The sequence below is a fragment of the Pithys albifrons genome, chromosome 4, assembly GCF_047495875.1.
Source record: "Pithys albifrons albifrons isolate INPA30051 chromosome 4, PitAlb_v1, whole genome shotgun sequence".
Lineage (NCBI taxonomy): Eukaryota > Metazoa > Chordata > Aves > Passeriformes > Thamnophilidae > Pithys > Pithys albifrons.
This window is the reverse complement of record NC_092461.1, coordinates 40,107,041-40,132,200: the sequence shown is the minus strand read 5'-3', so window position 1 is coordinate 40,132,200 and position 25,160 is coordinate 40,107,041. Positions and strand designations below refer to the sequence as shown.

The window sequence follows — 25,160 nt, the reverse complement described above, 5'->3', positions numbered from 1 at the left end:
GTCTGCCATTTTGGAAACAGCATTTCCCTGCCTGGCAGACCCACCTCACAAAAGCCTCATATCTTCCCTTGATATGCTCCTGCACCATATCCCAGGAGGTGATGCCAATGGGGACGGCAAGTCCTTATCTCCTTCATGGGAAAACTTAGGAGGTGACTATACTGAGAGGGCAATTCACAGCCATGGAAATCAATCTGGCCTTCCCTGTTGACAACAGGATTTTAATCAGAGCCTGACTTAAATCATTAATTCACAGCCCTAAGGTTGTTTAAAGAGCTGTTATAATGAGCTGAGAAGAAATTATGATCCATTTTCTCTTGGCAGCACTGTAACGGCATGACATGACATCCATTGAATTGAGGAAAGAACTGGGATAATCTTCAGAACGAGAGAAAGACAAAAAGGCTTCACAGAAGAAACAATGACAGAAGATTCCTCCACATACACAAACACAAAGAGGTTACATATGCAAAGACAAAGAGGTCAATTTAGATACATTTTTTTAACATGTCTTTATTGCTTAAGGACATTTGGCAAGATAGCCATAACATAAACCTCACATCCAACATTACTTGGCAAAACATTTCCCAGCTATAAAGAAAACAAATTGGATTTTTTCTTTGTGCTAATGCCTCATTTTTTGGATGCTGTTTTGGAAACTAATCAAGAAGTGGCTGCTCAGCATGCCTCTTCATTCTTGATGGCTTTTTAGTGCAAAATTGCCAGCAGCAGCTTTCTGAAGTCCCCAGAGGTATCAGATCGGACAGCTTCAGCTAATGACTTCTTGTACCTCTGCTGGAACTTCTCCTTTATTGCTGGCAGGTCACTCTGAGGAGACACCAAAAGCCTCTTTAGAAGAGTAGTGCTTTGCTTAATATGCCCTGCTCCTGCCAGGACCTCTGGCCTCTGATCCAAAGTCCACCACACCGAGTGGAAGAAGAGGAGAAAGCTGGAGGTCTAAAAATCTTGAAGGACTTTGAGCTTAGCATTCAGATTAGAAGTAAGCCCCAGGTCAAATGGTGTGGTGAGCGGATGCTGACTGTGAAGAGGGACTGTGAGGAAAGCCATGTCAGGTGAATGGGGAAATCTCTGCCCAGAGGTGCTGTGGCAGCACAGCATTGGTACTAGAAAAACACACACAGGTTGCTGTGAACTCCTGAGGCCATTCCATGATGGCAAGCAGAGAAAGAGGCACTTCCAGGAGTATAGGTAAAAAGAGGGTTTTGTTCTACCCACAGAAGTAATTTTCTAGTTACTACAGGGGGGAGAATTAAACTCCTTGTCTTGAGCTTGCCTGTGAAAAGGCACATACAGCACAGGTCTGATCTCTGTCACTGCAGGTTTCAAATGTTATAATGAGAAAATACCCTGGAGCCCCATTTCTCACAAGGTGGATCATTGGGTAATATGCTCTCCTTGTCACTGTGAAAAGGCTCCTCTTCTATGTTGACTGAAACAGACAGGGGGTTACAACTTACACAGCTTACAAGAAAGACTTAAAGGATTTTGATCTCAAATGTCTTGTGAAGTTTTGTGCTTTTTAAAATGGCAGTTTACCTCCTTTGGCTTTTTATTTTTCTTCCCTCCTCCCCATCTATTTTTCACAGCTGGAATCAAAGAAAACTGGCAGCATATGTTTATAAGCAATTCTCAGTTTGGGAGCTGTTGCTTCATCATTACTTAACTAGGAGTTAACTTTTACACATACTATTGGGGCCAGACCTCTCCATGGGTTAGTTTTAACCAGGTATAGTTGACTCCACTTGAAATTGCTTGCATGCTTCCTGGTTTAGTTCTTTTGAAAACAGAAATAGATGCAATATCAAAATTAGAGTTGCCTGGGTACAGAAACAGAGTGTGACCACTGATGTCGTTGGGCTGAAAAGGGTTTCCTGAGCACATGATCCATCAGGACTCACTCCATACCCTCTACATTTGTATTTCCCCCAGAGCTGCTGTGAGGCATTACAGGTCATAGGTACCCTACCTCCGCCCTGGTCACCAGGATGCGAATCAAGGTCTCTTCATCAGTTCCAGCTCCTTTCATTGACTTGTGCAGAAGTGTGGCAAAGTAACCTGGGCAGTCTTTGGCACAGCTGACTAGAGAAAACAGTAACAGGCCTCATTATACTTGTACATTTATAGTTTGTGATACATCTTCAAGCAGATGTAAATAAATAAGAAAAAAAATAAAGGAAAATCTCTAGGGTCTATGCTCAGATGTATGAGCTGGCAGGGCTTTCATTCTGAGACTGGTCCCCTATCAATATGCAAGGAGAAATCTTGGAGTCTGAATGGGGACATTTTTCCACAGGGAAAGTGTGTTACATAGTGAGATTACCAGCACTGAGTACTCTGCCATTCCACAGTGAAAATTACATGAATGAGAGCAAGCACTTGCCTCTGTGGGGTTCCTCTTGCCCATCTTTTCTTGAGGCAGCTGCTTAGTCTGCAGATCACAGGAGGAAGATCTGGCAGATCCATATGGATAACAGCAATACCGGTAAGCTCACCAGAGACAGGGCACAGGCTTATATACTGGTCACAGTCAACCCTAGTGGCAAATTGCTGTTGAGGACCCTGTAGATTTTTGTGGTGGCTGGCTAGCACTATTCTCATGATGCCCAGGAATCTGCTGGAAGTTATCACCAGCCACGGTCTCAGGGGCAGCTTGGAGGTGGCCACTCTGTGTTAGAGGGCAAATAATTTAGCTGTGTGGAGAGGAACTGTGCCTGGTTTATTTCTGAAACCAAGGGGTCCAGATCACTAGAAAACTGCCTCTTTTTTTCCTGGAAGATATGTCAGCTCAGTTTAGGGCTATCTTGATAGCTTTTGCCAGACTGTACACAGACCCTTCAACAACCAGTGTCTGGTCATGGCAAGAACTAGAAAAGAAAGGCCTTGCAAGTATTTTTTTTTACCAAGAGTTAGATAAGCCTTCTCCAGATCTCCAGATGTTTCACTTTTAATGGATTCTTCTATATCCTTCCCACACACCTACAAGGACAACAAGAAGGAGCCATAAGAGCTGCTGTCTGTGCATTTCATTCCACTGCCATGAAACCAGCATCAGATTTGGGATGCAATGGAGAAACGTCAATTCAGATCCTTTATGGTCTTTCCAGGGAAGTAATTCAAGCACAAATGAAGTTCTCTTCTGGTGTAAGTGCTCACAGATCTACTGGCACCAAGAGAAGGTCAACACAGGCAGGCAAGACACAATGTTTAAGAGGTGAATAACCTGCATCAGTCACATGTATCTGGCAGCCAGGACAAAGAAGCTGCAGCCTCTTCTTGTGTGACCCCTAGTCAGAAGAAACTGTTTGAGCTATCTCTATCAAAGGCTCTGGATGGTTTCCACACAAATAAGATAATTTTTGGAGCTTTACCAGCTCTATGAAGTTTTGTTACATATTGTCTTTGGCTTCCCAAGGAAAGTTTACAACCACTGCAGTTGTCCCCAAGTTTTTGTATTATTCTGTAGGAAAGGGGAAAAGGAGACTACCACTTCCAAACAGAGTTTATCCTGACTTTTATGAACTTCAGGAACCTCAAAGTCTTTTACTCTGCTCTGTTTTGCTTATCAGGATGGCCCTGCAGGGTTCAAGAATCCAGTGGACTTTTAGATCAGAGCTGGGAGACCATCCACACAAGGCAGAAAGGGCACCTTCTGAGCATTTAGCCTTAAAATCTGCAAACCACAAACCTGGTTTAGATCTTGCCCTATTTATGTTTCCAGCTGCAGGAGGACTGGTGTTTGCATGGCTTTAATCTTGGCCCACTTCTGCTTTAAGTGCAGCCAGGCAGGATGTGGTAAATTGGTATGGGCAAGCTGATCTGCTTGGCTTTTGGAGTCAAAAAGCCAAGGTAGCTTGGCTATTGGAGCATTTAACTGAATCCCCAGGCTTTGGGCCACTCCAAGGGAGAGAGTATCAGTTTGTGACTGGGCTTTTTCTCCTGCCAGCAACAAACCAAAACTTGGATTAAGCTGCAAACATTTTTCAAACTATTGGTTCCTTATTATGCTGACACTGAAAAATGGCCTTGACTGGAGTTTTTTTCATCTTCAGTGTCCAGGGTAATAGTTTTCTGATGAACTCAGTCATCCCAAGAAAGTTCAGGACTGTGAGCCAGAGGCTGGAGGGGGACTGTTTCCTGAGAATAAATGTCACTGCTGAGCTTCCACCTCACTGCCAGGAGAAGGACCTTGGATTTCCAATGGCTTTTTCTTTCTGAGGGAATTCCCAGGCAAGATATCTCAGTGGAGGTCAGGTTCAGGCCCAAGCATGAGTTAAATGTCCCTGGTGGGTGACATGGGGAGAAGTACCAAACAGCCAGGATCCTTCTGCCTACTTTGCCTTACGTTTGGATACAGAGGAAAGCACAGCAAAGCACCTGCACAGGCTGTCTGCCCAACATGGGCAGAAAGGAAGAGGCTGCAGTTTTAATTCTACCTAGCCAATATGAGCATGTGAAGTCAGGGGGTCAGGAGGAGACATCCTGACAGGCTCTGCTTAGGAGAAGGAGAGGAAAAGACTAGAAAAGCAAAACCTTGATTCAGGGCAGGAGTTTGTGAACCTGCCCGTTTGCTGCAAGAGTGGAGATACCTGCTGCCGTGCAGCTCTGGGAAAGAAACAACATTGTGGCATTTACTTGGCTGGATGTTGTGTAGGTTATGAAGGGGAAGAGGTTCTTTACTGGCAGAAGATACATCTTTTATCTCCTATTTCTGTAAGCTCAGGATACAGTTGTATAAAAATGTTTTCTACTTAAAACATTCAAGAAGTTATAAAATGGCAAAGAAAGAATTGTCCACTTTACATAGATTCATTTAGTTTGGAAAAGACCCTTCAGATCATTACATGTTGTTTTGGGGTCTGCACCTACACGTCAGGCACTAAGGAGCCCACAGTGCAGAACATAATAACTTACCTTTTCATAGGCTTGAAAAGTAGCTCTCAGCTGATTATAGCTTCTCTTTGCGAGGACTACATTGAAAGCCAGCTCCTCTGTTCCCCAGCGGCCTTCTCCTGCCTTCAAAATTACATGTTATTTTTTTGAAGCACTTGTTTATTCTCAGTAGAGACAAGAAGTCAGCCAGAGACCTTGATCCGCTGAGCTCCAGCTTGAGCCCCCATTGCTCATGTCCTTATGCTCTCATTGCTACCATGCTTGGTGTGTTTAGTCATCCCGAGGCAGCCCTTGCTGCACAGCATGGGGCAAACAGGGATTTTTCCACCAGTGCACTTACTTTATACAGATCCGTGGCATCTTGCTCAGCGAGCTCTGCGCTGACCTGTTGGGTTTCATCTCGGGTTGCCTGCAGAAAAAGAGATGACCGCAAAAAATCCCCAGGCAAAGCGCTGGTTACATTTCTTAGCGGAAGAGGAGACAGTCAGCTTGTGGACGTCACAAAATTTTTGCTTGTAGTTTTGCTGCCATCTGCTGACAAGAGCCCGTTAATGGCACGGTGATTGCAGCTTTGGAGCATCGGCTCGTGTTCACCACAGCCCCTGGTTTTCCTGACTTTAGATGTGCAGCCTGTGTGGTAGATATTTCTGTGTGCTGGGGCCCTAGTGAGATTGAAAATGCTGATGCATCTGGAGCAGGAAGGTTTCCAGTACCTGCAGTGAGTTGTGAATGGTTGTCACAGTGCTGGATATGCTCTGATAACAGCAAAATGTTTTCCTGACTAACCTATGTACTCTGAGTATTCACCAACACTGTAATTCCTGGGAGAAATTATGAAGGACTGATCTGATGAAAAAAAATCTGAATAATATGTATTTACCACACCTGAAAATATACTCCAGGAGGTTGAAGAGATCTATATCAATGCTTTTCAGAATGAAAATCTTAACTGTGATGTATTTAGTGACATGACTGTTCTGACTTTAAAGCTTCTTCTGTTTGTTCAGTCTTTTCATTTCCTGGGGCTATCTGATCAGACTGGCCATCACATTGCATTTCTAGGTGTGATCCTATTTTTCTTGGTTATAATGTGTCTTTAGGGAGATACTGATTTTTTTTTTCCATGAAAGAGCTTTAAAATAAAGTGTGTTCTAATGGAGAATATGTTTTTTGGTGAACAGAAAATGGAACATAACAGCAATATCTTTCTCACTTGTTCTGTATCTATCTGAATTCTAAAATCCTTAGCTGAGATGGAAGTAAGATTTTACTGGTTTGGGGCAGAAATCAGCATAATGGGGCCATGAACTCAAATGAGTATTCTATCCATTACCATGTTATACATAGTAATAAAATAATGCTGTTATTTTAAAGTATCAAAATTTATGAAATTACTTCTGGCATTATAAATGAAGGCTCTTATGCTGAGAACACCTTTTGTTTAATTATCTCATTCTTGTATTACATATCATAAGAACATTATTATAAATACCAGCTAATACTTATGATTATTTAGGGACAACAGGATTGAAAAAAGGTAATATCTCTGTCAGGTAGCTACATAAGAGGAAAGCCCCCAGCCTTACCTCTAACAGCATGACTAATATCTTCTTTAGGGAGCCACTTGTGTCACTTTTAACATCAGACTCTAGATCCCTATCAAACACTGGGAAGAAAAAAAACAACTGTGACAGCTCACCCAGTGATAAAGGTTTTAAATGAAGGTGTCTGAAAGACAAAACTACTTACACCGTTTGTAGGCCTCCTTTATGTCTAAAATTTCCTAGGCAAATAAAAAAAGAAACTAATAAATAAATATTGTTAATTAATAAAAAAGAAAACAAACCACCAGCACATCAGTACCATGCCCATGCTATGTGAGCTGTAGCAACCTTGGAGGTGGGAGAAGCCATGGATTCCCATTCCTGGTTCAGGACAGCACTTTGAGGGATGCCTGACTCATTCACATGTCCCTGTGTTTTCCTCTGCATTTACGTGAGAGCTAAAGGGCTTTTTCAATAGGATCATATTCCTATACCTCTGGACCACCAGAGCAGTGCCAAAGCTGCCTTTAATGTGTATCCAGGGATTTTTCTCTCATCAGTGGTATTTCCATGCCATCCATGGAGACAGGAGTAGGACCAAGGAAGAAATCTGAATTATATTGCTCTTAACTCCTGCAAGTATTTCATCTTATCACTGCAACCACTGACGCGAGGCACTTCAGCCATGGAAGTTGGTCTGATCCCTCCTCCTCCCAGGTGGATGCTCTTGGCGAGCTCTTTGTCCTGCTGCCTTAAGGGGGGTGTCCCAACCTTGTTGTTTCGTGTGCAGAGAATCTCAATCAGCAGCGACTCGTCTGTCCCAGCGCCCTTCATCGCCTTCCGCAGCTCTCGTGCCTCATACTCGCAGGGCAGGTCCAGCAACGCCAGCACAGCTTTTTCAAAATTCCCACTCAGGTCTCCCTTCAGGTCCTCTTCCATCTCCTGTGGGGACAGTCAGGAGGGTTAGCTCAAAAGCTGAGGTGGAATTAGAGGGTTTCTTAATTTGTTTTGGGGAATTTAGTGATTTTGAAGCTTCTTCTGTACCTCAAAGGGATAAAAACATTAAAAAAGGCCAAAAAATAGAGAGCCTTTTTTTTTTTCTGCAAAATAAGATCCCTAAAAGTTTTGGTTTAAGGTTGAATGAAATTATTGTCCCATCTTTAAATACAAGTCAATATCAGTCCAATTTTGACTCTTGTTTAAACAAATGCAAAGTAGAGTTTTTAAAGCTTAACAGAATTTTGCTTTAAACAAAACACAGAAACTTCCTACTTGGAAAGAGCTGCCACAGAAGGGATAAAACGTAGGAATCTTCTATTTCAGTTTTGGTTAAAAGTGACTTACTGAAAAAAGCAACAAAGTTTTGCAAACCAGCCTTTTGACACAATGCCTCCTGCCCCCCCAAAAAACCCCGAACCAAAACCAAATCAAACTTCCTTTATGTAATCTATTTAATGTAGAGACCCTGGAATAGAACTAGCTGGCATGTGTATGCTGAGGACTCCTGCTGCTGATGTATCTGCAGTTAACATTTCCTGTACTATGGGAAGCACTTGACAAGTTCAGAACAATGAACAAGAAGTCCAGCTCTAAATCTGTTATTAAATTCCCTCTTACACAACCCCACGTGAACAGCCATCTGTTCAAGACAGAGGCTGCCATCAACACACTCACCATGAACCCCACAAGTTTCTGGGGCATCAGAAGAGTGAAATGGTACAACTTGTGTCTCCTTCATGAGAGATTCAGGCTGCCCAGGCAAGCAAGAAGGGTTGCTAGGTGCTGATGTAACTGGGATGCCTCATGGCATTTGCTCATTCTAATGCTTATTTTTATTAATTCTCATTATAGAACTAAATCTATAGTATATATATAATGAAAATCTATATCAGGCTTGCTATAAGTGTTACATATAGAAGGCTTTCTGATTCAGTGCTGACTGTCTTATTGACACTGATTAATGACTAAAGAGCAAGCAGTCATTTAGAAAATACCAGTTTAATAATAAGCTCTGCAGGATTCAGCTGTTTACTGAAATAGTATTTTGGAAGCACTAATTTTCTTACACGCAAAATCATTAAGGCCGTCTATGCTTCCTCCTGCAGAAATCAAGTGCCTAATGAGGCTTCTTAGTTTTGCAACATATTCTACTTATCAGTGGAATACAACAGTATTACTTCTATTAAACTCAATAAAAATGTAACTATGCAAGATCAAATAGTTTCTCTGAATTTGCATTTGGTCTAAGTGAGACACTGACTTAAATTTTCCCTTTTACATTACCTTTTTTTTCTGAATGTGCTGAAGATGAACTGCTTCAGTTATGAATTATTTTATAGCTCTCCCAACTTTGATTAAAATGCTCTGATCTGGTTAAGGCTGATTTCAAGAAAACTGAGGCATAAAATTAGAAATACAATCAGTATTTTAGGAGATAAAACAAACTGCCGAATCAGAAACTAACTGGTGTCCTCCTTAAATCCACTGTGCCCTTGTTGTTTGCAAAGCAGAGCCCTGTAGGCTATATTTCTAGAGGCATGAGGTTTGAAACAGAGGCCATTTATTTCAAAATACCTTGCTAAACAGAGCCTTGTATTTCTGTTTTATTTGTTGTCTCTGCTCCGATGTTCGACTCGACAAGACTTCAATAATTTTCTTTTCATCAGTTCCTGAAAAAGAAGTTGTGCATAGGAATTATTTTATCAGGAATCCAATGCAGAGGAAAGAAAATGTGATCTCCAAAGAGAAAAAAATTGCTGTACATATATCTCCACTCGTCTGTCTTTTAGGATTTGTACCATGTAAGATTATGAGGACAAATTTGACTTAGTCAGCTACAATGTTAAGACCATAAAATGAAATTTCATTATCTCATGCTGCTCATATTTTATCAGGGCAATTGAGTCTTCAGTTTGAGAAGGTCGGATACTGCTCCTAAAATCAGGGTTATGCCAGTGTTCATATGCTGACATACATGTTTTTGGTTACAATACTTGTTTGAGTAGTCCCAAGGGATCAGTTGCCAGATCCAGTTTATTAAGCGTGTGAATGTTGTGCTGGCACAACAGAATGAGGGGTGTGGGGTGAGCAGCTGGGGTAGGTCAGGATGTGTTTGAATTGGCTGCATTAACCCACTGCCTACATGTACAGAATCAGTTTTGCTTTTTGCTAAATGGAGTCAGGAGGAGGAGCTGGAACAAGCCTTGATGGTCTGAGTCTCTGCTGTTGCTGCTTTGTGTGGCAAAAGTCAGAGTGCAATGGAAGCATGGGATGCCCATAGAGATGCAGCTGATGTGGTGCCCATCACACAGCGGAACTGAACATGCAGCACCTCTCCAGGAGAAAAGCCCTCAGTCAGCTTTGAACTGTAACTTAGGCAATTGGTGGAAGAAGCTTACTAAAGGCAATGACACTGTTCTTGTACTTTTCTTGCCCTCAGCCATATAAACAGACGTTTGCACTAAACAGAGCTTCTGGATGGCATTCATAATGTCTGTGGCTAAAGAGATGGGACCACAGTCATGTTACCTGGATGTCCAAAAGACACAATTGAACAGCTATTGCATTAATACAGGTGTCCTGGTGCACTTCCATCTAAGGACCAGCAGCTTGACTCAGGCATTATTTTTTCAAGACAAGTATTGTAATGGAGAACTTCAATCAGGATAGTCATATAACCCAGCATGTGAAGGGCACAGCTAAAATGCCCGGAGCATACAAAGGGTTTAAACGGCAGATCAAAGGCATCAAGCCACATGCCAGGTCTGCTGATGCATATCCTGCTGGGAAGCACTGCCCCATGCTCTCCTTGTGTTTTTCCATCTGTTGCATCCACCCACTGCACTCCATGCTGGGCCTCAGTCTTTTGGGAGCAGGGATCAACAAGGGTTTCTGAGTAGCAACTAGTACAAAGGATAAAATTACAAGTGCTGTTGGCATTCAGCAACAGCTGATGTGTTTTTGTGACTCATATCCCCACCAGGTACATGCAGAACAACTTTAGTGCATCTTGCCCAGTTCTTTCTGCTTCACACTGAGGCAGAAAGCATGGTCTAATTTTAGGAGGAAGTATGCTCCTATCTGACAATGTGGGGTTAAACTCTCAGTAGGAGGAGAGTCCTCTGGGAACTGTCTTGAGGGGGCTGAGTTGATAGGACAGGAACAGTTCCTAAAATTCAGCATTTAACTAACTGATTCTGAATGTCAGTGCTGTACCAGGAAGAATTCCTTAAATACACATTTACTGTGCAAATACCTGGAGTGAATTAGTAACTTATTGATCTCATGTGCTGCCTGACTCTTCTTCCTCTACTGGGCATTGTCACCTCCATGGACCTGAAGATCCCATGAAACACTGTGTATTACTCACATCAGTGAGTAATCAGTGCACTGTCAGGCATAGGATGGTGGAAGCCATTATTTTTGGTTAAAAATCACTGGTGCAGGTTGAAAGAACTGTATATTCATTTCAGTTAATAGAGTTGCAGTGGGCTCTGATGAACAGAAGATGGTAGTGGTGATGGAGGTGGTGATGTTCTTTACTGGTCCTTAACAGCCTGGGAAAGAACATATAACCATGACCTAAATCTGCCCTGACTAGCAGGACCTCATGTCTGTCATATCAGTATTAGCAGCTTGATGTTCCCATCACAGGCAACAAATAGTATGTTTACTCCAATCCTCTGGAGCCAAGCAGTTAAGAAACTAGATCTTATAAGTCTTTGAGGAACAAGCTGACTTCCCTTCCCTTTCATCTTCATGAGTGGGAATGTTCTTTGAGTCATTGAGTGACAGAAAGCATAATGATTCCCTAAAACTCATTAAAACAGTTGTTTTGCCTTAAGTTCATGTATACGCTCTTTATAGTATTGAATTGCCCTTTGTACAAAACCCAAGAACTTTCTTACCTGCTCCTTTGCAGGCACTGTGTATTTTCTTGGCATCTCGGTCTGCATCAAAACCATGATGATGGCGTTTATGGGTTGACTAGGAAGACAAAGGCACAAGAGACACAAGGGAAACAATTTTGTGTTAGCATGACAGAAGTTTGGGCCAGGTTCTTGCTTAATCTTTGTTCACACCATCTAAACCTTGAAGTTCACACTGGGCTTTGCTGAAATACTCTATCTACCACTAGGACACCTGGAATGGATCCACAAACAGCTCTCACCGCATGACACACAGTGCTGAACCTACATAACTTTGTTCTGCCAGCTCTGGCTTATGCAAATAATTTAACGGCAATTACTTCATATAGGCATTTTCATGCCAGATCAAATATTATTTGTTTGTACCACTTTAACAACAGGCCAATAAAAAAGCCTTATCAGGCGTACAGAACCAGGCCCTGTCTCTGCAGTACAGTTTTAAGTACTGGGAACTGACAATCCCAATCAGTTGAACAAAACTGGTCCTGAAAACTTTCTTATGTTGATGGATTCATGCAAACAAGAAAACTGGAGATATATAATATGCTAAAGCTGGTTTTTGTTGTTTTGGTTTTTTTCTTTGTTTAAATTTTTTAATTATTAATTTGGAAAATTAGTATATGTGGCTACCTTGAGCTAAACCTATTTGGAAAAATAACCCAAAGTCCACAGCCACAGCAGCAGTTTACATCCTGACATATCAATGTAACCAGAAAACTATGTATACTTCTAATCTGACAAGCCGTGAATCACAAAGGTTGAAATACTTGACACCCTCTATTCTGCTGTTTCTCAGACATGGATAGAATTATGTGAGACCACAAGGTCAGCAACGATTTAAGCCCCTGTAATATCATTAATCAGATCTTTTAAATGCCTAAACTCTAAAACTAAAACATATGTCCTAGGCTCCTAAGTCAAGTAAAACTATATGTACACCATGGACTTGGGGGGTCTAAATCAGAACTGCAAGTGCTTTGGCATTTCCATTCAAATAGCAACATGTGGATCAGGCTACTTGCTTGGCAGGGCTGCCACGCATTGACACCACCAGTGTTAATTAAGGGTTATAATACTCCAGGGCATGGCAGTCTGCTTTTATGCCCTTTTAAAAATGCCACTGGCCTGTGGAGGAGCAGAAGGAGTTAAATGACTGATTAACCTCCTTGTCCTTGGGGATAGCACAGAGCAGAGACAATTCCTGAAATACATTAGGCACAACATCATTCAGCTTGTGGGATAAAGAATTTAGCCATGTGGCTGTGGGCCATGGTCTGCCATGTACCCATCTGGCCAGAGAACAACATGTTTTATTTATGAGTATAGATAAAGCCTGAAAGTCTGTTTGTATTCTACAAGTTTCATGCTGTCATCTACTAGTTCTGGTGAAAGAGCTGCAACTCTGGCTCAAGGAGTCCTCTCTGAGAAGACAAAGGGTCAATTCTCAAGGAGAAAACTCAAATCCAGTCCCCACACGGCTTTACCAATATTGCTTTTGCAATACACTAAAGGCAAGTTATGTGCTTGGCTTTTTCAATAAGTTAGCAGCTAGGACACAACTTACTGCTAATGGTAGTTGCTGTAGTGCAGCCATCTCACTGAAACTGAAAGTATTTTTAGAGCTGTAGGAATTAGTAAGGTACAATAAGAATGCAATAATTTCTCTTCATCTCTACGGCACAGGATGAATAATTACAACATCATTATGACAAATGTTGCTTTTAAATATTCATTCTACTGTATGCTCATACACAAGCTTCTGTAAACCTTTCAAGCGAGGTAGAAATAGATGCTTATAAATAGCTTGTATTTTCTAATGGGAGACTTTATTTAACAGTCTTCAAATTTCCCAGGAATTTGGTCAAAATGGAAAGGGGAAAACATAAAGCTAGGAAACAGATGCACTGATTAGTACCCAACATGAATTGCATTCACACTTTTCTATTATGGTAGGGTGTACCAAAATAAGTACCAGCAGGCTGAGAGACCTGGGGTTGTTCAGCATGGAGCAGAAAAGGCTCCGGGGAGGTACCGTTATTTTGTCTCTGTAGTGTCAGTATGCTTGCTGTCTGTGTTACACAGCCAGTACTGAAGTTTTTCTAGAGTTGTTTGCAAAGCATTTCTTTATAAGTGTAAGAACCAAGGAAGCAGCTGAAAAATCATGAGGAAAAAGGGGAAAGTTCTGTAGCACAAAAATCAGAGGAAAGTGCTAACATATCAAATGCAGACATCTGACTATACAATTATCCAAGTGCTATTCTAATTTATAAACTCTCAGATTCACTCCAACAATTTGCTGAGAACTATTGCTTCACATTCACTGCCTCCTGACCTGGGGTAGGAGAAGCACTGGTGAGAAGTGACAAGAAAGAGGCTTCATCTGGCACTTCCACTTTTCAGTAATTCAGCCTGGACAGAAATACCTACACATAAAGACAGTGCTGGGCTGTGGGAATTGCCATTATGACAATGCTCTTGTATCTGCAGCTCCCACTGCCACAATCCCACCACAGATGCACCCGGTCCTGGTAGACTCATAGAATCATAGAAACAACTGTGTTGGAAGAGACCTCCGAGATCATCAAGTCCAACCCGTGATCCAACACCATTGTGATTACTAGATCATGGCACTGAATGCCACATCCAGTCTCAGCTTAAAAACCTCCAGGGACAGTGAACCCACCACCTCTCTGGGCAGGCCATTCCAATGCCTGATTACTCTCTCTGTAAGGAACTTCTTTCTGATATCCTACCTAAACTTCCCCTGGCAGAGCTTAAGCCCATGCCCTCTTGTTCTTGACAGGAGATTTAGAGAGCAATGGCTGGTCAGTTATCCTTAGTTAATGAGTCCCTAACTCCTAGGTACAACTTGTCATTGTAGGTGTTGTGTTTGTGTGTAGCACAGGTGAAGCAGGCAGGAAAAGGGTAGCACTAGAGACTGAAATTACATTGTAGATTTATGAGGGTTCGTAAAGACATGTATACAGAAACATTGCTTTTCAAGGGAAAAATCATGTGGAAGGGAAGGAAGGCCTATTTCTTAATGATCTTCAGGACATGTTTGTTTTAAAGCACAGAAGAATTTACTGAGTAAGCTCTGCTAAAGCCTCCATCTTCAAATAAATCACTGCAGAACATTAAATGATGTGCCTGGGGGTTACCACTCTTATAGTACTGTGTGTAATACTAGCATCAGCTTTATAAGACAGGAAATCTGATACTCTGGGTAAGTGACTGTCAGGGCCAATGCCTGAGTCATCTGAAAAGCCCTGGCTAATATTCAGTACTTGCTGAGTCCCAGCCTTGGCCTTGCCCACTGACACAGCATTCCCAAGCAGAAGAGGGAGAGCTGTTTCAGAACTGTACTGCTTCTTACCCTGTGGATTTTGACAGGTGGGTGTTCCTATAAGAGATACAGGGCAAAATAAATCAATGTTTAATACCATCTGTAACTTACAGGCATTTTTCTTTTACAAATACGGGCAGAATCACTTTAATATAGTTCTTGTTTTACAGTTAGGATCTTAGATTAGATTTGAGTAGTTATTGACTTAAAATTGTTCTAGCAATTTGGGTGATAGCGTGATGTGGGGTCTGAAATATCAGGTGGACAGACTGCACACAGACTTGGCAGCTGGACATAGGATGTAAGGGAACTTGCTTTCAAAAATCAGCTCTATCTACTTATTTATTTTATTTTCTTCTCATTTCTCTCCAGTAGTTCTATATTAACTAGTGTAACCAGAGTTCTGGTAGTAAGAAATCTTCTTTTCACTTCCAGCATACATAGCTGTATTTATGGCCTCTACTGAGGCTTGTTTTAGCTTAGCCTGAATAGGTTTTGCCTCACTCAAGCATATTTTAGACAATAATCCTTTTCTCTTGCAGCTTTGCCTAGAATTGCCACAGATTTATTTCTATTAAACTGGACAGATTATAACTGATCTAAAACTAACACTTCTAACTTTGTTGAAAAGCACACCAAACAGTTTTTCATGCTGTAAACTACATTTGACTTTAAGGAGCTGTAAGATAAGAATATAGTTGAAGATGGTCTGCAGTGCTTAGAGAAAGGTTTGGAGGTTTTGCTTTGATGTTTTAGCATGTGGAGCCCTTATGGAAAACAAATAAACAGTTTAACAAAAAGGGCAGCAAACCCAAGAAAGATGGGGGTGGTAGCAGGACTGAGCTTTGATGGGTTCAAGACATCAGTATTTAGAATTGGTGGAACACCACAATACATTGTAGACATTTCTGAAAACAAAACCTAATTTCTCCCTCGAGCTAAAGACAATTAAGTTTGCAGTAGATACAAAGTGCTCATCTGTCAGTAGACAAGAACAGAAGAAACACTACTCATGAACATGCCAGGTAGCTTCTCATACTGCAAAAGAGATACCACGTGCCCCCTCTGAAAGCAGCTGATAATGCAGCTTGATAAAGCAATTTTTTAATTTCCATCATCTCATGCAGGTGCCACAAGCATGCTCAGGAACAGACGTCTATAGAGGAGTACTCAGAACAATGGAAAGAGCAGCTGCTCAGGTTGCTGGACCCCTGCTGCTTCTCTAACACAGATCACTGCTGATAACGTACATGGATAGATGCAGATGCAGACCCATACAAGAAAATCACAGCAGGAATGTGGCTGCTGACCAGACAGTCAAGATGAAGCTCTAAAAGCTTTGGAGAGAGCTCTAAAAAGGGCTGGATTTATCCAGGTGTGTTGAGTGTCTACCCCAGTCTTCAATTTTGCCAGGTCCATTTTTATGTGCTTTATTTAGTGGATGCCTAACTTCAAGCTCCTCTAGCTTCTGTTTTCATTATTGGTTTTGTTTGGTTTGGGTTTTTCTGTTGCACAGAAATAAAAATTAAATCTCAAAGTGGCAGCACACATAAACGGCAGACTGACCCAGCCATGTACTACTTTACAGTATTAACTCATGCACTTGAGGAGGGTCTGGAATAAAATTTTGGGCAGTATTCAGTTATCTAAACATAGATCTCCGATGTTGTTAGAGATGTCCCGGGGGGGCTGGCTGCTACCTGTGAGACATGAGTGGTCTCTTGTGGGTCTGCACCCGTTAACCCAGTGTGAATGTCTCACACACCTGAGAGCATCACCAGTGGAGACTGGAGGTGGGCTACACAATCATGCCACAGTTTCCCCACCCATTTTCTTATTCTTCACATATATTTAGTTAAGTTTACAAAAATGCATCAGAGAAAACTGAGGTTTTAAAAAGAATGACATAAACTAGTTCCATGTGCAACAATGTGAGCTTTCCTGTCTACCAAGTGGGTAATTTTTAGCAATCTTCTGCCTGATTTCCCTCAAATTTACATGTCTTGTCCAGCTCGTTTTGGTGTCTCTCCTGTCTACTGCAGTTGAAGCAATTCCTGTGATAGACAGAGGCATAATGGCCCATCACTGGGTGGATTCTCTGGTGTCTTATAAAGGTTGAGCTCATTCCTCAGTCTTTTGTTCAGGCAATTTCTAACACAGTCTCTCTTTTCTCAAGATTTTCAAGAAATGTAAAAGGGACTAATAATTTTGAGATTAACACCCTGTGGGTAAATTAATCTCAGACTGTCCAATGGGTTCAAATATTTTTAGCTATGGTGACAGATACATACTGCACTGTCTTACATGCTCTTGCATTTTGTTTCTTTAGGATGCCAATCCCCAAACAATCCATAACATCCCAAAGGTGAGGACAGCAATACCAGAAAAACAAACAGACAAGTCAAAATGATTGAAAACCCATAACAGATAGAAAACTATGGAACCCGTTGAGATTTCTTTGTTCTCAGCATGGGCAGTCATTCAGCCACCACTTCAAAGACCTTTGGGGAGCCAAGACTCTCTCCAATGAAACAGTTCTCTTCCAGCTCAGCACAGCTAGAGCTGTCAGGACTGGTTTGGGCAGAGATGATCTTGCTTTAGGCAACGGATAAGTGAGCTGACATCTCAAGGTGCCTTCCAGTTCTATGATTTTCTATATTTATCTTTTGTATGGAGAAGAAAAATTTATTGTCTCTACCAGGAAATACCCCAAACCGTCTGGTCACCTTATAAGCGTAACAAACTGGGGTGTGCATCTCATTAGTTAAACTGTACCTAATACAGTAGGATCACAGAAGACAGCTTCTGGCAAATCAGCACCCACATGATTAATTTTTTATCAACACACATATATCCAAGATTAATTATTTATCCTGGCAGAGGTCTTTAATGAGCTATAATGCAACTGGAATCCAAGATTAACTAGACTGACAGTAATGGATGGGAAAAAATAAAAGGGCATGTTGTCTTAGATCTTGTGGTTAAAACCTTCTAGTACATCATACATTGTCAGGATAACATCCTGTTAGCAGAACAAACTCTGAACTCCCACCTAAAATGACAGTTTTAAGAACCTCATCACTCATTTCAAGCATTTCAGTCTGTTAGGAATAAAACACAAGAACAAATATGGGAGTAGGCTGCTATATTTTAATTCTGATCTACTTCCTAAGATGGAATAAAAACAATGCTATGTTTGTACTTCATCAATTGTCTAGTGTACTAAAACAGACATTGCCAGTCATAAAGACTTTTTTCACACTATTGCAATGGTACCTTATGCCCCTCTGACCTGGGTCAATTTTTTTAGGATCTCAGCAGAAGGTATGAGCATAGCCAACTCAAACTATTCTATTATTCTATAACAATAATAGTTACAGCCTCCTACTGCTAGATAAGGTGTATTATTCTTATATAAACTAATTATGTCACCTTATTTTAAACCTATGCATTCCTAATAGAAAATATATCTTCCTACTTGTGTCAGTTAACAATGCAGTTGAGACTGGAATGAACACCAATGGAGAGGGCAGGCCATTTCAGTGGTAGCATCCAGCCTGCCTGACAAGCAACATCTGCCTCACCCGTGGCAAAGAGCCTGGAGACACATATCACACACCTCAGAGCTGTGGGTGGAGGAGCACTCTGAGTCAGCAGGCAGAGATTGCCCCTCCACCAGGAGCCTCTGGCTTTGCCAGGGGATGGATGAGGGCCCTGGGGCAAGCTGGCAATGGTGCCTGGTGATCTGTGGCAGCAAGGCCCTGGGACACACAGCCCTGTTCTGACCCATGTTAGCCAGCTTGGCATGAGGCTGCAAACATTCCTGGGGGATAAAATGTTGACTTGTTCAGAAAGCTCCAGACCATCAATCAGAAAGGGCAGAAAAGCAGATAAAGCCCATTTCATTTCAGTGTGCGGGTACTCCCATGAGAAAAAACTTCCAAATATAAGAGCTCTTTAATATAGTGGAGTAGCAAAAGAAACAAAGAGCAATTGCTGGTAGGCAAAGTCAGGTCTCATCTAACTGGGAAAGGCCGTTTAGGGTGAGGATATCTCGTCATTAGCAGATGGTGTTCTCACCCTGTCCTATCATCCTTTCATCAGAGTACGAGGTTCTCCTGGAATCTCTTCTTCTGTAAAATTCAAATAATTGGGCTCAGTTATTCAGGTAGGAATTTATGTGAAATTCAAAGGTTTTTAGTACATGTCAGAGTAGATGGGCACTAATATTTAAAAACAAACAGAAGCAAACAGCTGGGGCATGTTGGCAGCAGGGCAGTATCTGCAAGCACCGCGGTTTGTGCTATGGTAATAAAAAGACAGAGTTGACAAACACCTGCTTGACATATCAATTAGCAAGTGCTACCTTAAGACAACATGTCATTTTGACTGCAAGGTTTCTTCTCCTGATTTGTAAAACATACCTGTTATTTTTGTTCTGTCATTTTCATTTGAGTATTTTTCTCAATCAACCACAGCATGCAGCTGGAAAATAGCCATCTGCCATCTGCCAGCCAGGCTGTCACTCTCCCAAATCCTTGCAGCTGTTTCATGTCTAACAGCTGTATGACAGCAACACACACCATCAAGCAGGCTTGTTCCTGACAGCCTGTTGCAATCAGGATCAAATAAATTTCTATATGAATCTATTCTAGATAATACAATATACGTAAGTCTTAGGGATTAAACTTCATTACTCAACAGCCTTTGCAATGGCTCTGTGGCTCTTTCCAAAACAAGAGGTGCCAACTTTGTTTTCTATATCTGAGACTAAACCTACAATGACAACAAGATTCTAATAGGATTAGTCACATTTACTTTTTCCTGTTACAAACAAGTGGCAACAATGAAGGTAGTTGCTCTGATAGTTATTTAAACTGAAAAATTAAAACCTTCTTTCTCCTACAATGTCCCTCCTGGTTTTAGTGGCTGTTAACTCATAATCTCATAGTATAGTACCTTATGATTAATTTTTTATGTGATTATTCATGCTCATCACCATGGTAGAGAAGTCCACAATTAAGAGAAAAAAAGAAGTTTGGGGTGTTTCTCTCATGGCTGAATTTTAAGCTGTCCAGTTTTAATGCTTCCAAACATTTTTGTGGTTGGTAGAACACCTTAACACAGAATACTTTTAAAATCAGAGTTAGCTACCATGGCACCATGCAGCTTTTATTTCTAGGGGGTTCAATCCAGATGGTTCAACAGAGACAGCTTTGAGATGTGTGAGCACACCCAGCACCTGCATGGGGCTGGCAGAGAGGAAATGGGGCTGACAAGGACTTGACTCACCTGGTGGGGCAGCTGAAGCCACGGCAGGAAAGGATGCTAGAAATCTTAAAAGACACCATGCCTGTGGTTAGTCATGAATCATGCCTAACACCACTTCCTTTTAATACTTACCTTGCAAATGGAGGCCATAAGAAAAGCAAACAAACAGCTTTATTCACCTTGGACAAATCTAGTATTTCAAGTCTGGAATATTTCTCTGTTATGCTGGGGGCAGACTTGTCTACTATTATTTTATTGACCATAATACCTGGTTGGAAAACACCTGGAAACCAGCATATTTTGCCTCTTTTTCAGTTGACATAACAAGTCCCTGACTCAAGTGTTCTTCTGTCTTACTTTAACTAAGACTTGTGATGAGTTCTGGTAAGTTAACCTTGATGGAACTGAAGCAAATTCTTGTGTATGCCAGCATGAAAGATTACATGACTTAACTATAGCTACACAGGGCTGAAATACATGGGCACAAACTTTAGGAACATCATTCTGACTTTTTCATGTATTTTAAAGCTCAGTTATTTACAAGGACAATAACTTGAAAGATGTTGCAGACCATCAGGGAAGTCCCAAGATGACATGCTTTTCCCCTTGGCTCCTTCATTGTTTGGAAAATATTTCTCTGCAATATGCATTACCCAAACACTATCTATACAGAGACACATAGAAGGGCTGTTACTATACAGATATGCATGTTTAGTGTCCAACAAACCAACTGTGCCTATGGAACTTGGGGATTTCTGTGTCTAACACCTTTCTATCTCACAGGAAGGAGGTGGAAGAAGTTTCAAGATACTCCCAGGTTAGCTGAGTCACTTAAAGCAGCAGTAATTAATTCATTGTTTCAGCCAGTTGTCACAGTTCACATAAAGATAGAGCAATTTTTCTGGATAGCAACTGTTGAAAGTGTTATTTTGAAAGTAGCTGAGTTCTTGTTTGACATAGGTAGCTGGAATTCTTGGGCTACAAGTTAAACTTCATCTGACCCACATGGCTATGATGTGTAAGTCAAAGATGGATTATAGTGAAACCTGGAGCTAATAATCTCATCAGTAATAATAGTGAAGATGGATTGTAATGAAACTTGAACAACCTGGACATTAATAATAGTTAGAATACACAAACCTAGCATATTAATATGAAATATTAAAAATTAATGGCTAGAGCAGACAGCCCACAGATTGTGGTACATGAACTGTACCAACCGTATTACAACATGGACTGCAGGACTGACTGAAACCCTCACTGAAACCAATCTCAGAGGATGTCAAGATAACCACGTGGCAATGACCACATGGCAATGAAACAGTGGATCAATAAAGAGGGAGAAGACCCCAGACCATAATATTACCATTGGTCTGGTCTGTTGCATGAGGAGTGGAGAGTTTAGATTGTGAGGGTTTAATTGCCCAAGGGGTTTCTTTGTTTGGAGTCCCTCTTTTGAGGCACCTAAGCTTGAGCTGCCAGATATTATAATTAATTTGTGCAAACAAACCCATCTAATGGAGATGAGAGTCCAGTCACAGAAATTTCCTTAACAGTAACAACAGAACTTTGTAGAGTATATTAAAACTGTTGTATACAAAGAAGAGCACTGGAGTCCAGGCACTTTGGAATGTTTTATGTTTTAGTAAAACATAATTGCTTGACCTATTTACACTATGTAAAATATAAATATAATGACCCTTTGATATTTTAAACAGATGCATCCTAATTTTTTAATGGGTAGATGCTTGTTAACATCTACTACAGCAGCACTCACAGGACAGCCTCAGACCTAAAAGGAACAGCAAGTATCCTGGATAAAAAGGGACCATGAAAATGAAAAGAATCTGACACAGCTCTTCTCCAGAGCTGGGTGGCTGAACAAGAAGTTATTTCTGCCTTCTGCTGACTGTGGGCTTATGGCCAGGGACTGAACAAAAATTGACTGTCACTGAACACTGGTGTGCCAGGGCAAGCAACAAAGAGCAATTGTTGAGCTTTGGGATGAGATAATAAAATGACGCTGTGGTAATACTTGTACTAAAGAAACATTTCTACAAGGGCAGTAATGTCCACAGGCAACACGGAAGTCCTTGTGATGCTTGTGAGCTTATGCCCAAAAGGACTCCTCGGGCAGATATATTCTCCAGGTTGTACCTACTTTTTCACCTTCAAGTTCTCAAACCATCTGGTCCACAACCACCTGCCATTCCCTTCTTACATTATAGAGTCTTTCCAGGCAGAAAGTTTAGGATGCTTTACAATGAGAATATGAAACTCAAGGGTATGCCAGAGAATTTCTAAAAACGGTTTAAATCAAAGCCAAATAATTCTCACTACTCTCCCTTCCCGCCCTCCCCCCACCCCAATTAATAAACATCACAGAATAAGGCATAAAGACTCTTCATGGATTTTTGAGACACAGAAGGTTACAAAAAAATGACACCATTTCACAGAAGTAAAAATCCATCAAACTTTTCAAATCATGTAATGAAAACCATTGCTGTTATTCCAAAAATGTCCCCAAAGCACCCTCCTTACAGCAGAGCACTGACCCAGACTTTCAGGAGGATTGACTCTACTTGTGATAATATTAAGGACAGAAGCACAGTTAAGCTTGATGCAAGACTGCAAATACATAAAATAATCAGAGACTTTAAATCTGTATGGATCTGCAGTCAAAACCACTGTTTGACCGTAGGAAAAAAAAAACCAGACCAAATTCAGAGAGCAAAAAGCATGTGGAAATATGCAGATTTGGAGCTGTAATGTTGCATCAGGTGCAGTTCTTGATTGGGAACTCAGCTTCTGAAAGAAAGGTATGTTTAATGTTCATTGGAAAATTTTGCTGAAAACATTTTATTCAGTAAAATTTGATCTTTTGTTCAAATGAACATGCTCATAAAGATACTAATTTTGATGAAAGTGCCATTTTACAATGACATAGCTGAAAAGTTCCATTTTAACATCCACATAGTGGAACCTTTTCACTGAAGAATGTTTAGCTTCCCATGAAAATTTCATTTAATAATGACATTACAAAAAAACAAAGTTTTAAAACCTAAATTCACTTTAACCAAGTAAAATACCTCATTTGACACAGATGATGACTTTTATATTTCTCCCAGCAGAAGCTATTGAAAAAAATTTCACTTCTGAAATTTCAAAGCAGACAAAATTTTGGAGAGATGCAATATTCAACAGAATGAAACAACCCATTTTTACCCAGCCAGTAGTGTTAGTATTGACCACAAAGGAGGAGCTGCCCCTCTGGATTGCTGTGCCTCCCAAAGCCACCATAAAACACAGCAATAGGTGCTGCAATGCCACAGTACCCCTTTCATCTTTCATAAAAAAAGTGCTTACTGGCTCATCTGCTGACAAACCGGTGGCCCCTACAGCTGGTTTTCGTAAATCCTCTGTGAGTTTGTAAGACTTGCTCTGGAGGTTTAAAAAACACAATACATAAGACACTCGTGAGCCTAAGGTTGCAAAACATGAGATTAGGAGAAAGAGTGAACTGCAGCTGAAAAGCTCTGTTAAGAGCTTTTATTTTATCCTCAGGCTGTTTCAGAAGTGGTTCTCTGACACAGATGCAGGTATTTCCCCAAGATTTTCTGTAACTTCCTAGGAACAACAGAATGATGCAATTCCCAGGTGAGTAATGGGTTGAATCATGGGAGTCTCTTCCAGCATGGGCTCACACCTCTTTCCACTGTATCCTATAGCACAATTCTGGTCTACTGCACCTACATCCAAGGCTACCTAGTCCAGGATAGAGCTCATACACCTGCTAAAGCTGCCTGCTGTGATCACTCCTGCCACAGACAGACCCCAGCTGGGTGGTTTAAACCTGACCTGAGTATGCTTGCTCTTCACTGCATTCAGTGTACTGTCCACTGAAAGGCTCTCCAGGGCCAGGCCCCTCAGGAGACACCTGCTGATAACCCCTATGATGAGTGCTTATGTGGACACCTGGGGCTGTGCAGCAGAGCCTTCTTGTCCTTGTTTCCTATGCAGAGGTATGTTGCTGAACCGCTTGCTTTTCTCCCCTTACACAAACAGCCAGTCTGCAAGAAGATGTTGTTGAGATGGGACCATCTACCCGTTCACAAGGAGACAAAAAGCTCCTTGGATTAGTAGCTTTGTGGGAAATGGTATGGGGTCTCTTGCTCAGTCTGCCAAAGAAAATGTCCTGCAGAACTGGTCCAAAACATCATATCCTTGGCATCTCTCAGAGTCTTGCTGAATTTTAATTAAAAAATAGTCACATCACAAAATAATATAAAATTTAGACAAACTAATGCCACATTAGCCTGTATCAGCAAACAGGCTGTCCTCTATTGATACAAACTGTAAAATTACAGGTTTTCAGCATTCCAGGAGAAAATGCGTTTCCGACTAAATATTGCTCTTATACATTAGTTTTAAAATTGGAGCTAAAATCCCTCAGCTTATTTAGCACAAGCTACTTAACTTTCAGAGGGACCAATCATTCACAGCTGTCACACAGAAGTTCTTGACAATCAGGTGGTTTTGCGGTTAAATGTCTTTATGAAGAAACACAAATGTTAGCCAACGTTGTCTCAGTCAAAATTCATCTAGTAATTTCATGTAGTAAATCCTGATCCCTGGGTTTTAATCAGGTCCTTCTGTGAGCATCACACTTTCAGATTACTCCTATCTGTACTGTTCTGTGGTAAACAGCCAGATTTTCAAAGCATTGGCCTTTGGGCCAATCTTTAGTGAATTATTTTAGCATTCAGAATATTCCAACACAAATTTTCTAAACTAATTAAAATTAGTTTTCCCATGATATCTAACTCATCATTTCTTAAATCAAAATAAAAGTGCTGCCCTGTTTAACTAAGCCACAAAGAGCATTAAAACACTCAGTACCTGTGTGTTATAGTAATAACTTCATTATTCATGTACTGCGATGAAGCAATGTTACCAGCTACATACAAGCTTCCCACACAAACTCAAAGTAGATTTTGAGCTTAAATCTTTACTTGCAGCTGTATTAATATCATTTGGAGTGAAAACTGAAAAAAAAATAAAACTACAAAATTGATGCATTCTTGACAATCCAAATTAAATTACTTACATGTGAACTGCCCATTTTGGTTAGCCTGAACGTGGAAGATGCAACTCTTCTGC

General features: G+C 41.0%; 1 protein-coding gene across 1 annotated transcript; it reads right to left on the bottom strand.

Moving 5' to 3' along the window:
* Positions 1–509: 509 nt before the first annotated feature.
* On the bottom strand, positions 510–25,160 carry ANXA13 (annexin A13). Its single transcript, XM_071553035.1, has 11 exons — positions 25,108–25,160; positions 11,363–11,441; positions 9,030–9,124; positions 7,227–7,397; positions 6,661–6,694; positions 6,498–6,577; positions 5,252–5,320; positions 4,933–5,034; positions 2,922–2,997; positions 1,988–2,100; positions 510–828 (listed from the first exon to the last, which is right to left on the bottom strand). The coding sequence occupies exons 1-11, from the start codon at positions 25,120–25,122 to the stop codon at positions 709–711; spliced, it is 954 nt and encodes a 317-aa protein (XP_071409136.1). The 5' UTR covers positions 25,123–25,160; the 3' UTR covers positions 510–708.